This window comes from Nilaparvata lugens, chromosome 6 (genome assembly GCF_014356525.2).
Source record: "Nilaparvata lugens isolate BPH chromosome 6, ASM1435652v1, whole genome shotgun sequence".
NCBI lineage: Eukaryota > Metazoa > Arthropoda > Insecta > Hemiptera > Delphacidae > Nilaparvata > Nilaparvata lugens.
The window spans coordinates 17,107,171-17,121,049 of NC_052509.1; the positions used below are offsets into that span (position 1 = coordinate 17,107,171).

General features: G+C 33.1%; 1 protein-coding gene across 2 annotated transcripts in view; it reads right to left on the bottom strand.

Annotated features, from left to right (window-relative positions):
• Window positions 1–5,046: 5,046 nt before the first annotated feature.
• LOC111048601 (kinetochore protein NDC80 homolog) overlaps window positions 5,047–13,879 on the bottom strand; it is a 44,762-nt gene continuing 35,929 nt past the window's right edge. For both annotated transcript variants that reach the window (XM_039430297.1, XM_039430298.1), the window contains 5 exons: window positions 13,094–13,318; window positions 11,918–12,022; window positions 6,932–7,041; window positions 6,312–6,414; window positions 5,047–5,242 (listed from right to left, as the gene is read on the bottom strand). In XM_039430297.1, the coding sequence (XP_039286231.1) occupies window positions 5,183–5,242; window positions 6,312–6,414; window positions 6,932–7,041; window positions 11,918–12,022; window positions 13,094–13,318 (603 nt within the window). In that variant the 3' untranslated portion in view covers window positions 5,047–5,182. The remainder of the gene's footprint in view (window positions 5,243–6,311; window positions 6,415–6,931; window positions 7,042–11,917; window positions 12,023–13,093; window positions 13,319–13,879) is intronic.

Genomic DNA, 13,879 nt, shown 5'->3' on the forward strand with positions numbered 1-13,879 from the left:
AAACTTTTTCCTGCTCTAGAGCAGAAAAGTGAATCTTCGGGTAGGCCTATTGTAATCAGTACAGGAACAGCAACTTTCCGAGGTAGCTGTAGGAAAAATTGTTTTGATGTATATCCGTGTCATGTGTATCCTGTTTATATTTATATATATTATATATATATATTAATTTATGTTAGATGGGGTCTGATTTATTTTGATTATTCGTTCCTTTAAATGTCATGGAGATTGATACAGCCTGAAATAGTCTATAGTATCAGGTCTGAATGGTATCTAACAATAGACATAATAAAATCACTTATTCAACTGTATGTAATTTTCTTTGTATGAAACTTTTTTCATTATTATTATAATTGTATTATCAACATGTCATAACAGTTCACAGAAAATATCAGTTGAATTGTTGTCTTGCAAGCTATAGTGAGGTCCACGTTATAATGGCAGTGTACAATTGACAATACTGTTGCTGTCCTTTTCTATCATACAACAAAACAAATAGCGCTATCTCTCTCTAGCTTTGCAATGTTGTCAGTTTGCAAGAATATATTAATTTTACTTTTGAAAGTGGTTGTACAAAAGTGGACTAACAATTCTCATCTGCCATTTGTTTTCTTCATTCTATCAAAATACTTCACATAAGTTGTATAATTGATTTAAAATGTATTTTTGAAACAATTAGATAATTTTTACACATTACAAACACAAATTAAAATACCTGAAATGACATTTTAAAAGTTGATAACTAATCATCCTAGACTTTATCCATGCTTCAGTTAGCCTACACGTTTAGCTTAGACCTACTCAGACCAGTATAAATAATAATTGAAAGGTTATTTCAGAATTATTTCCAATGAAATTACTTATTTTGAAAGGAATTTCTATTTTTCTATTATTTTTGAAAGAAATTGGAATAGAATACCTATCAAATAACTTAATTTCAGTTGTTTTGAAATTCAGATTGCTGTATCACAGCTTTTTAAATTAGCCACCATTTCAGGTTTGTATAAAAATAAAAATCTGATCTCAGTTATGAAAGCAAGTTATGAAAAAATATATTTTCTTGATTAATTTGACATTGAATTGATTATTCTATTAAGGAAATGATAATTATTATTAGATCAAATTTAATGGGATGAATTGAGAAACAGCTGTGTACACTCAGTGGCAAAATGGAGAGACTTGGCAACGTTTTTCTCCTATCATTCTTCACTGCCATTATAATGTGGACCTCACTATAGTCAGCAATTACTTGTTGACTGCTGCAATCATTATGAACTACTAATACCCAATTAATTCAAACAATCGAGAAACTCACTACATATAGTACTTCAAACTACAATACAGTGGATTAATTAGGAAAATTTAGAGAAATATTACTCCTGAAGTATAGATTGTATATAATTTTTCTATTGCGATGTATGACAAACGATGGAAAAAAACAATTTCAATAATATATTTACTTTTAGCATATAATTAATACAATGATAAATGAACAGTAACTATCAATATACCATCATCACTATTTTGTCTGCACCTAGCAGACAGCTAGTCGTTCTCTGCTACTTATAGATTCTCTGTAGTTGGTATCTTCTTTTTTAATTGTATCATTAATAAATGATAAAACTTCACTGAATTGGTCCTTACTAAGTCTAAAGTACCCCCTAAATTTGTCTTCATCAGCGTGGAGATTTCGCATCAAGTGATGAAACTCGCCATAAATTTTTCTTTTCTTATTTCTTGGGTGCACCCAATGAGATCAACCACTACTACTACAAGAGTATAGCAAAAGAAGATCATCGTCACTGCTATCATCGTTGCCCCTATTGAGCCAAGGAACATTTTTATAAAATGAATTTATAAATGAATGCCGTGCATTAACACGGCACATACTGGTTTGACATCATCTTCCCTCGGCCAGAGTGCAACTGAGAGCAGAGCGAAAAGCTCTGTCGGCCCACAGATGTTTTTTGATGTGAATACAAACTCTGCGGACGCTAAGATATCTGTGCTCTGTTGCTCTGCCACTCTGCAGATCGAAATAGTTTGGTGTGAATAAAGCTTTAGCTAAGTCCTAGACTTTAAACAGCTCGAGTCAGAAAATTGGTTTTCCAAAACGGGGCGTAGTCACAGTCATTGTCATAGTCACGTTTGAATTAAATTTCGAAAAACTAGAAAATTGAACACAAAATAAAATAAAGAGAAAATAGTGTCATAGAGGAACAATAGCGTAAGTAGATATCCCATGGTATACTGTAGGGCGTTTATCTTGCAACTTTTACTGTTATCTCAAGCCGATTACTGTCGATTTTAACTGTTTTGTTGGGGTGAGAGTGTATGAACGGCACGATATGAGAGACTACCAGTGTCACACAGCTTCACGGGAAAGAATTACGGTACGTGGACTATCGGCTTGAGATAACAGTAAACGTTGCGACATAAACGCCCTATACCATGGGTTATCTACTTACGCTATTGTTTCTCTATGATAGTGTTAAGTTTCAGCTATTTTGAATTATTTAGGAATGTCTAATTTCGTCAAGGAAAAACGTTTCCAATTATAGAAATGAGAAAATAAAAACTACGACGACTACTGTTATAAAAGCTCCGACTACGCCCCGTTTTGGAAAGCCAATTTTCTGACTCCAGCTGTTTTAAGTCTATAGGACTTGGCTAAATCCCGAGCTCGGAAACCGCCCCTTAATATTATTTATTTAAATTGTCGTAGTTTAGTACGTGTAGTACGCTGTCTAGTAAGTAACTTTAGTTACTTACACAGCGTACATTTTGCTTTTTTCACTTATTTTTTAAATAATGGTTGAGCATACGGAATTGAAACTTAGCACAATCAACAACATTGGTCAAAGCTACAAAAAATTTAAGATAATATTTCAAATTCATAAAACAAAAGGGCGGCCATTTAAAATTTTGTTTCTTAAATAACTCGGAAACCATTGGTTTTACAAAAAATTCAAGAATACCAAGGCATGAAATAATCTAAAATAGCTTACAATGACATGCAAAGCAGACGGAGACTGTTGCATTGTTGTGGCAGACTTTAGCCGCATGCCTTGGTATGAACTACATCCAACCCCCAGTGACAGTGGTATCCTGTCACTAAAGCTGCCATATCTCATTTAATATTGGTCCAATCTTAAAAATATAAGGTACCAATCGATAGGAAATTAAATTTAATAAAATATGCTGTTCTTGTAATTTTTTTGTAAAACCAACGGTTTCTGAGTTATTAAAGAAGAAAAATTAAATGGCCGCCATTTTGTTTTATGAATTTCAAAAATATTATATTTTTTTCTATCTTGGATCCAACTTCATTTTTTTAAATGGGAAGGTGATCATGATTGTGATACATGATTTCGATAAAGAATTTCAAAGGAATAGAGTCCGGGCGCAAATGTCATTCCATGGTCATTTTTGAGTAACAGTCGTGGAAGATGTCTCAATTTGTTCGTTAGGTCAAGCATAATAAGGATCGTGATGATGATAAGTCGAAATCACAGGCAAACACCTCGGAAACAAGATGGCCGCCAAAATTTTCAGGGTTTTGCTATATTGCTTGTATTTCAATAACCGTTCAAAATATTCAACCGTTTCTTTAGACGAAAATATTTTTAAAATCTTCCTCTACACTTTTTGGTCTATAAAAGATTCCTCTAAAATGAATATTTTTTTAGTTATAACCTTCAAAAGCCCAAAAAATCTTTTTCCCATATTTGTTCAAATTTCATTCCATTATAACTTTTTTAGTGCAAGAGATACAGAGGAATTTTAAATCTATGAAATTTAGAGCGTTTTATAACTTTTTTAGTGCAAGAGATACAGAGGAATTTTAAATCTATGAAATTTAGAGCGTTTTTTCAACTTTAGAACGATATATCTTCATGCGCTGTACGTCAAAAAATGAGTTCTCCAGCGCCCTCCAAAGAAAACCCTGCATGATTTTTGTTGCGTTTTTCCATAAGCATGAGGTAACAGGCTAGAACCATACAATCGATTTCTTCATGACTTTAAGATAGAGACTTGCAAATGGTCTCAATCTCTCCGTTACAACAAGACGAATAATAATATTAATGAAGAAAACAACGAAAATATTCGACATCATTGAAAAATACAAGATGATCGGTCATTATTGACATAAATTTTTATATCGCTTGTTATTCAGTTATTGTGAGAGATATCGGATTGGTTTTACCACAAAAGTGTTTAAAATTAACCAAACAAAGATGTTCGAGAGAATCATCTCATTTCGACCACTCTTTCCATTATTTATTCAACTTCAAAAACTTGAAACATACATTTTTCGGGGACAATATTTCACTTTCCACCCTGTACATGTATTCGCAGTGGACATACACAAGTGTTATTAGTACAGTGTTCTAGTATATTTCCAAAGTTTCAAAATGACATCTGGTTGGAGGCTGTAAGTCCATATTTACGACTGGAGCGTCATCGGAAAAAGTACTGTTTGCAGCGGAAAACACGCTTTTTCCACCAAATGCCAATCACAACAATTAGAAAACCGTGTAACTTATGACTCCTTGAAGGTACATACTTGGGAATGGTATCAATCTCTTTATAATGATGTTTAGAAAGAGATTATCCATGATGGCAATTTCAAAAATGTTTGTCATCATGAAAAAAACAAGATGGCGGCAAAAATATGTAGATTTTCAAAAATCGTCTGTAATTCTAATAATGTCGAGGATATCGGATCAATTCAGTCATCTGGAAGTTCCAAAATAATCATACTACAATATCCGAAAGATTCATCCAGTTCTACCAGATTTTACTATGGTGAATATAACTTCAAACTCTTGAAATCAGATTTTTGGCCGCCATCTTGGATTTATACATTTTTTTGACCTCTCTGTATAAGAAGATACAATAATATTCTTATCTTTTCTGAATGTTGTTTTTCAGTACGGTACGGTACTTATACTGTACTTAAACGTTAAACATAGGCTACAGCTTGTGGCGTATAAACTTTTACAGCTAAAATACAGAGTACTCTCAGGTACAATGAATAAAACAGAATACTGTAAATTTTTTTATTAGAAATATAATATTTATAGTGTTTGTAAATAAAGCTAAATGTTAACATGAATATCTGAATCTAAATAGAATATTGATTAAACGTGAAGTAACAAGCAATAATATGAGCATACTATCCCTACTCAGAGACTTCTTTGATATAATCATCAACTTCTTGTAAAGCTTCTTGTACAGTTTTCTGAAACATAAAATTTGAACAGTGATTATTGTTGGGGAGATATTAGGCAGATTTTATAATTTTTTAGTAATCCACAAGTTTGAAGAAGCAAAATAAAATATGTTTATACCAATACTCTAAGAAAAATCTGTTTATTGAGCAATCAAGAAACAACTAATCTGAAGACTCACTAGTATTTATGAATAGTGACTAAAGAGCAAAAGTAGGTACATAATTGAAATAGTTGAAAACATTACAAAATTAAACACGTTTTTTACCAATAATACCAATTTTGTCATACTACCTGTCCCAATAATTTGTTAATTATTACTTATTCATTTATCTATACATTGAAGATGTTTCACAAATCATAATATAAAGATGTTCTCAATACTTTCTCTGTGAATATAGAACTAGGATTCCAATGAGCATGATTGAGTACCGGTAGCTCAAAATCAAACAACAAACTAAACCAATATTTTATAGACGTATTTAAATTCCATAATGATAAAATAAAATAACCCATAACGTGCTTTTCACTATTCAATCATAGTAGAATGCAGAAAGTGGTAAACATGACAAGAAAATTATAATTTTACAAGAAAAAAGGCCTAATATAAATTATTCAGAATATTTGGCTCTGTACATAAAACTGAAAGTATGTATTACTAAGCTCAAGTCTAGATTCTCACATATCAGTACTGATACTGTACGTTCCCGATACAGTGAAAATATCATTCCAATGGGATTATTATTCTAAGGGGACACTTAGTGATTATGAATAGCCCTATAAGAGCCCAGGGAAATATTTCTACTGTACTGGACCCGCTCATTCATACTGATATGAGGGAATTTGGCTTCATGTACAATCAAAAATGTTCAATTATAGCTTTAAATTAGGATTGTTACTGTTTAATTTGTAGAATTAATTAGGGTTAGAAAACATAATGCTCCAAAATGCTACAGTATATCAAATTGGATTTGAATAACACTGATAAAAATATAATTTATATTAAAATTTAATATAAATTCAGTGTTATTTAATAACACTGAAAAATCGTTGAATGTTATATACATTTATTAGGCCTACCTCAGCTTCATTAGCGAAGTTCATGTAGATTTCTCTGGTTTTTTGAAATGCATATTTTGCTGCTTTTATCAAGGCTTTTATATCTTCTTTCTGTTTGATATCCCTAGATAACAGAAACAAGTAGATGAGTCAAATAAAACTTATGTTTACGAAAGTTGTAAAGGTTAAATACTTAATAATTCCTATGTATTCTTGATCAAGAGCTGTGATATGGAGTTTTCACTTAATAAATCTACTTTCCAGAAAAATCAATTTTAAAGTCTTAATTTGGACGACACCCTTTTAATTGGAACACTCCAACACTCGTGTAAAAATACAAAGTGTTCTTGCACAAATTTGTTATTACAAATTACCAATAGAAACTTTGATAGCAAAAAAAATTTCACATATAATTCGCAGCTACTAATTCAAATATATCATAAGCTGTTGAGAAGTGCCTTTCATAAAATCTATTGAATCAATCAAATGTTTTTACATTATTGAAATGTAAATTGATGATTCTTTGATAGGTAGAATCTCTAGATATAGAGAGTATTTTCTCTCTCTCTTCACACATTAACATAATAATTTTAATGTTTTGTATGAAACTAATAAAGCCAAACATCAGTAATAGAACATACATTTCAATTTTCTGCGCTTTTTCGTCCTCATCAATAACTGGCATATTTTCCAAAGTCTGTTGAATACTTTGAGACAGTTGCGCAATTTCAGCTTTATACCTTGCAGATTCCTGAAATTTAAAAAGTATGATTTATTGATAATATTTATTATTCTATTCATAGAAGCACAAATCATGGTAATGATTGAGAAAGGAACACTTTCAATTCAAAATTGTTCTTCTCCCGAATTATAAAAAAACAATAGTTGAAATTGTATATTTACAACAAAAATTCCAAGTTCTAAAAACATAAACTGCACTGAAATTCTTCAATTTGGAGGGCTGAAAATACAAATAATAAAAAACTAACATAATCATTTATTGAGAGCTTGTTAAATATTAAATGAAATACAATAGTTGATCCTTAGAAAATAGACAATCACTCACTGAAAGAAACAATTCACCCACACTTGAACTTGGAAGAGCTTAAATTCAATGAATTATATTGGTTTGATGTTCAAGAGCGTTAAGGATGTGCTGTGCAAAGGTTAAAAATCCGGTGTGGTACACTCACACAACTTTCCTTGCTCATTGAACTGTAAGCCCCGTTCTTAAACGAGAATAATTTAGGGAATAACATAATGACGATTGGCGGCAACTTATTTGAAACTACGATCAGACTACTGCGTATATGTGTATATATAATAATAATTGTTTTCAGAGTACTTTTTTCTTTGTGTAAATTGTGAAATTCGATGATTTTTTTTTAAAGTCGTCAAAACAGCTGTTCTACAGATGAAATATCTCGACTATGTATGTGTTCTTTTTATGAACTGCTCTACTTACCTACCTCATGCACAAGAAGGAGGTTACAAAGTCCATTTCTCAAGGATGGGGTGGGCCCCCCATTAGTTTCTTAGAATGGAGACTCATGCAGGGTATGAATTTGGAAGTCATTTTTGAGAGAATCGTGAAAAACATGGTTTTTCAGTAATTATCCGCCATTTTTCTCAAGAATACTAAGGAGCTCCTGCAATTTTCCCAGAAATGAGACTCATGTCAGTTAATAGGGCTCATGAATCCATGGTATAAATTTGAAGAAAATCGATAGAGCCGTTTTCGAGAAAACCTTGAAAAACATGGTTTTTTAGTGATTATCCGCCATTTTTCTCAAGAATATTACGGAGCTCCTGCAATTTTCCCAGAAATGAGACTCATGTCAATTGATAGGGCTTATAAATAGCTATCCATGGTATAAATTTGAAGAAAATCGTTAGAGCCGTTTTCGAGAAAACCGTGAAAAACATGGTTTTTTAGTAATTATCCGCCATTTTTTCCGCCATTTTGAATTCATTTTTTTGAATTTCTTATTGTCGGATCCTCATGGTATAAGGACCTTAAGTTTAAAATTTCGAGTCAATCGGTTGATTTGGAATGGAGTTATCGTGTTCACAGACATACACACATACACAGACCAACACCCAAAAATCATGTTTTTGGACACAGGGGACCTTGAAACGTATAGAAAACTTGAAATTAGGGTACCTTAATTTTTTTTGGAAAGCAATACTTTCCTTACCTATGGTAATAGGGCAAGGAAAGTGAAAATGAACTTTCTACTGGTGATACTTTTCAAAGTTTTTCGATTTGTATATCAAGCTACACAAATTTTCTAAAAAATGACAAAAAATAACTTTTTGTTGAGTAACTTGTTTGAATAATTGAATAACTTTATTGAAAATTGATATTTTAAGAAAATTTTTGTTTTAATAGATCAACAATACCACACAAAAAACACCTAGTTTGAAAAATGAATTCAAAATAACAGAATATGTTCTCTTTTGACAAGGTAAAAAAAAGTTCTTTAGGCTTGGCCGAAGCCGTCAGCCGGGTTGATAGTTTACAGTCCTTATAATAAAAATTTATTGCAGACACAGCACCATATGCTCACACACAAAATGCTCAGAATGCTTACACATTCTCACTATGACAGTAATCAAGTTCAATATGGGCGTCAATGTGGCTGGATTGATCAAAGACAAATAAAAACGTTAATAACTAATTTGAAATGACACTTATCAAACTATCAACGACTTTATTATTTACGAATCAAAAATTAAATTCCCTTATCAACTCTTTTCTATAAGCCCAAGCCTCTCTCAAAAACCCGACCAGACTCTGCCAACATTTACCGTTCAAGTAATCTATCACTGATTTTTTTCCATTGACCTTCTTTTCAGCCATTTCATCCTTATCTCTAACAGTATGGAGCAGCTACCGATAAAATGAAAGATACCCTCTGTTTCTCTGCTGTTACACATTGAACAAATACCAATCTCTTCTTCTCTATGTGGGCTATGATTTAATGAAAATAATCCCCCTCTGGTTTAAATATAGATGATATAGCGTTGGCCTATTCTCATCATTGATATAATCTATCGTCTTATCAATTTTGACAGCTGCGTACACCTTATGGAACTGGGAACGCTCTCGTCTTTCTAGCCATTTATTTTGAAAATTTGTTTTCATTTTTATCAGTGCCCGCTCCCATGTTGCCTCCCACACCTGTCTGAAATTCACCGCTTGCCAGTTGCGCGCTAGTCGGCAATTGCAGTCGGCAATTCGATATCAATATCTCTCAATATCCTCGTCCATTCCGAATACCATCCACACGTTTCTTCTAAACAGTAATTTGCAATCATTGATCGATATCGCTCAGCCGGGAGCTCGAAAGAGTGCAATATGTATTTAGTATGTGCTTGCAACGTATACAGCCACAAAATATCTTTTCCGGTCTCCAGATAAATCATATAATTTGGCGTGTTTTTTGACAAACCATATATTCTCTTAACAAATGATCTTAAAAATATCTAAAACTCTTCTCTCTCCATATACCCCCAAACCTGAGCCGCGTATGTCACGACAGCTTTGCTTATTGTTTCAAATATCACCCAATTCATGGATAAAGTTGCCTCTTCATTCATGATAAGTTTTCGCCATACGCTATTAATTCCAAATTTTGCTGCTGTCAATCTGCCATTGGGAATGCTCGGGAAGTGACAATCTCGAGGAGAAAACTACGCCTAGATATTTATATGTATTCACAACCTCTATCTCTTCACCGCCAAACTTCCATTTCTCTTCTGCCGCTAATCTTCCACTTCTTCTGAAAACAACTATCTTCGATTTCACCATATTAACTGTTAGATTCCACCGAATGCAGTACTCGTTTAACCTATCTATCATTGACTGCAGTTGTTGCGCACTCTCCGACATGAGAACCACATCATCCGCGTAAACCTCTGTCATCTCCACACCATACTGTAGCTCTAGTCTCTTGATATAACTTATTTAAGATCTCTATAAACCTCGATGAAACTCCTAGCTTATTCAACATAAAAAATAAAGCATATCTATCAATACTATCGAATGCTCCTTTATAATCGACGAAAAAGCAATACAGTTTCTTCTTGGGTAGACTTGAACTATTCTTAATCATATTATATAATACAAAAATATTATCTATTGCCGAATAACCTTTGCGTAAACCACATTGATTTTCATGTAATATATTTCTGTTTTCAACCCAAGTTTTTAATCGGTTCAACAATATAGCTGAGAATAGTTTAGCGATTGCATCAATGAAGGATGTAGCCCTATAATTATTTACGTCATCAGCTTCTCCCTTCTTGTACAATAGAAATATAATTGATCGTGAGAAAGCTAATGGTATTTGTCCACCTCTCATGATATTATTGAAAAATCTCAATATAAGCTCTTTGTATTTTTAGAGGCATTCTTGTAAAACTCTGCTGGTATTCTATTTTCTCCTGGCGCTTTATTGTCTTTCATGGCTTTAAGTGCATTTTCCAGCTCATTCATGTCAATGTCATTATCTAGTGTATCATCCTCAGCATATGATGCTGCATAATAAGTAGCCACACTGCCTGTTGAGCCAAAAACTTGTCTATAATGCGTAACCCAATCCTCTGCTTTTATATTACCAGAAACTCTATATTCTTTATTTCGAAATTTGTTTATCAGACTCCATAACTCACCACTGTCTTTAACTGCTTTAAAGTTTTCCTTCACTTTGTCATAATAACCCACTTCTTACTTTTACATAGAAGTTTGCATTCCTTGACAGTCTTTAAATAATTTTTCTTGACTTGTTCCGAATTGGACTCCCTAAATACCTTCAACAAGCTAAATACCAGCACCCTCATTCTTTAACATTCCTTGTCGAACCACCTTCTTTTTATACTTGATTTTCTCAACTTTTGATTACAGGTACCGGGTCTATAATTAGCAGCTCTATAAACAAGGTCATTTAGCAATTCAAGATTATTCTCATTGTCCCCTGTTAAATCTCCAATTTCTCTGCAGTAATTTGCAAGTTTTTGAATGTATGACTCCTTTAATCTTATCCCACCTCAACTTTGGCAATAGCGGCAGAATTTGGCTTTCTTCCTCCGGGAGATTGGTTGTCGCTAATACTGCTTCGATAGGTAAGTGATCAGATATATATTCCTGTATAACGCAGTATTTTCTTATAGCGGAAATCAACTCCATGGACACACAGCATAAATAGATTAAAGAGGATCCTCTACCACTCACATATGTGAAATCCCCCCACTTATCTCCTCTTGTTCTGCCATTCAAAATAATAAAATTGAAAGTCTCACATAATTCTAATATTTTCCTGCCCTTAGCGTTAATTGTCTCATCCTTCGATACTCGTTTACTACAGTATTTAGTATTTCAAGTCTATAATGTGATCAAAAAAACCACAAGAACACGTCAAACAAAATAAAAATGAAAAAGAAAGCTAATAATAGTCACAAAAAGTCAGAAATACGAACTCATCAGCGTGTTGTCCAAGACTGTTCGCCTGTCAGTCTAAAATGCCCGACAAAACGTCAGTTGATGGCTTGAGTATAAATAATATTTTCATGATACATAAATGATTATATTATCATAGGTACTACAATATCTACTTCCATCTTACCTTTTCCTTGTGTTCTGTGATAGTTTTAATCTGCTGATGAAGCGCTTCCAATTGTTTCTGGTTATTTTCCACTCGTTCAGACAATCTGTCTCTATGTTCTTCTCTCTGAAAATATTAATTTTATTGCTATATACAGTCGATTATTACAAAACAAAAAATCTGGTGTGGCGCACTCACACAACTTTCCTTGCCGTTATAAAAATTGATCACCTGACGCTAGTGTACCTCTCATCTCAAGTCTACTATTCAAAGATCTGAGCCAGCTGGTGACAGGACAATAACGCTGGATACACACGAGATTTGCTATCTCTTCATAGTGAATGATTTAATAGAATCAACAGTTGCCAACAGTTTGCAATTGAATAATCACATTTTCTCAAATTTCAAGCATATTTTCAATTTTAGGTGAAAATGTTACTTGACATTAATTGAAGAGATTTTCATGCTCAATCTTTTCCACTCAATTTTTCGTTTAAATTATATCTGAGACCTGATAATTGGGAATCTAAAATCAAACTTTGCATAGATGGGGCGGAGCTCCTGAAATTTTTACAGATATGGGACTTGTGGCAGTTGATATAGACTATTTTAGGTATAAATTTGATCAAAATCGTTGGAGCCAGTTTCGAGAAAATCGCGAAAAACCCTGTTTTTGACAACATTTTCGCCATTTTAGCCGCCATCATGAATTGTATTCGATCAAAATTGTTCGTGTCGGATCCTTCTTGTGTAAGGACCTCAAGTTCCAAATTTTAAGTCATTCCGTTAATTGGGAGATGAGATATCGTGTACAGACGCACATACACTCACATACACACACATACAGACCAATACCCAAAAACCACCTTTTTGGACTCAGGGGACCTTGAAACTTTTAGAAATTGTGGTACCTTAATTTTTTTCGGAAAGCAATACTTTCCTTACCTATGGTAATAGGGCAAGGAAAGTAAAAGGCTATAAAATTGTGACAGAATGAAGAATAATAAACTGATGACAATATTTATTAATGGTAGTTTTTATAATGATTGTGAAAATGGGTTTGTATGACACCTGTATCCAAATCACATTAACAACAAACACCTACTATTTTTTTCAGGTTGTATCTAACATTTCAAAGCCAGTGTCAAGCCACTTGAAAGTCAGTAAAATCGATTTGGAAGATGATAAAATGATTACCATTGATTTAGTGGATTCAATCTCCTGTAATTGTGACTTCAATTCATGCACTTGCTGCTGCCACTCGTCTCTAATTCTGATCAGTTTGTTTTTGATATCATCTGTCAGGTTTGAAGTGCGACTCTCGTCGAGAATGATGTTGCCGATAGAACACAACTTGAGTCGCGGCTCATCCTTCACGTTTTCAGCAATCATTTGGTTGAAAGGCACCAATGGCTCTTCTATCTGCAATCACAAGAGAAAATCGATGAGGTAAAACATTTGTGCCCGGTTTCACCAAGCTCGGTCAAGCCGGGTACGATTTGTGCACTGCAATAATTATTAACTATCGCTATAGAATCATATGTCCCAATAACTATAGTAAGCTAGTAAGAACATAATTATGCCTTCTAAACTTAGTATTTGAAATACTTGGGCTGCATTAATATTGATGAATTTTCAATTGGAATACAAAATATAAATTTAAAAGTAACATGTCCTTGATCGTGATACTCCCTGAGTACTGATGAGTCCTGAGTATCAAAATATGCTAAAAATGTTATCCAATGCCATTAAACGCATCTTTCAGATTAAAAATAAAAACAAATTAACCAATGGCTCTGGTTAATAAGCACATTTTATTTTATAAAAGCCCTTGTTTTAAGATAGGCTACATTTTCCAGTACTTATCCATCAAAAATCCATTATTACGACAAGAATTACTGGCCTCTTTCTTAGTTTTTAGTGGTTTGATGTTCAAGGCTATCTTTTCCAGTGCATATTATCAAAAATCCATTACTTTTTGTG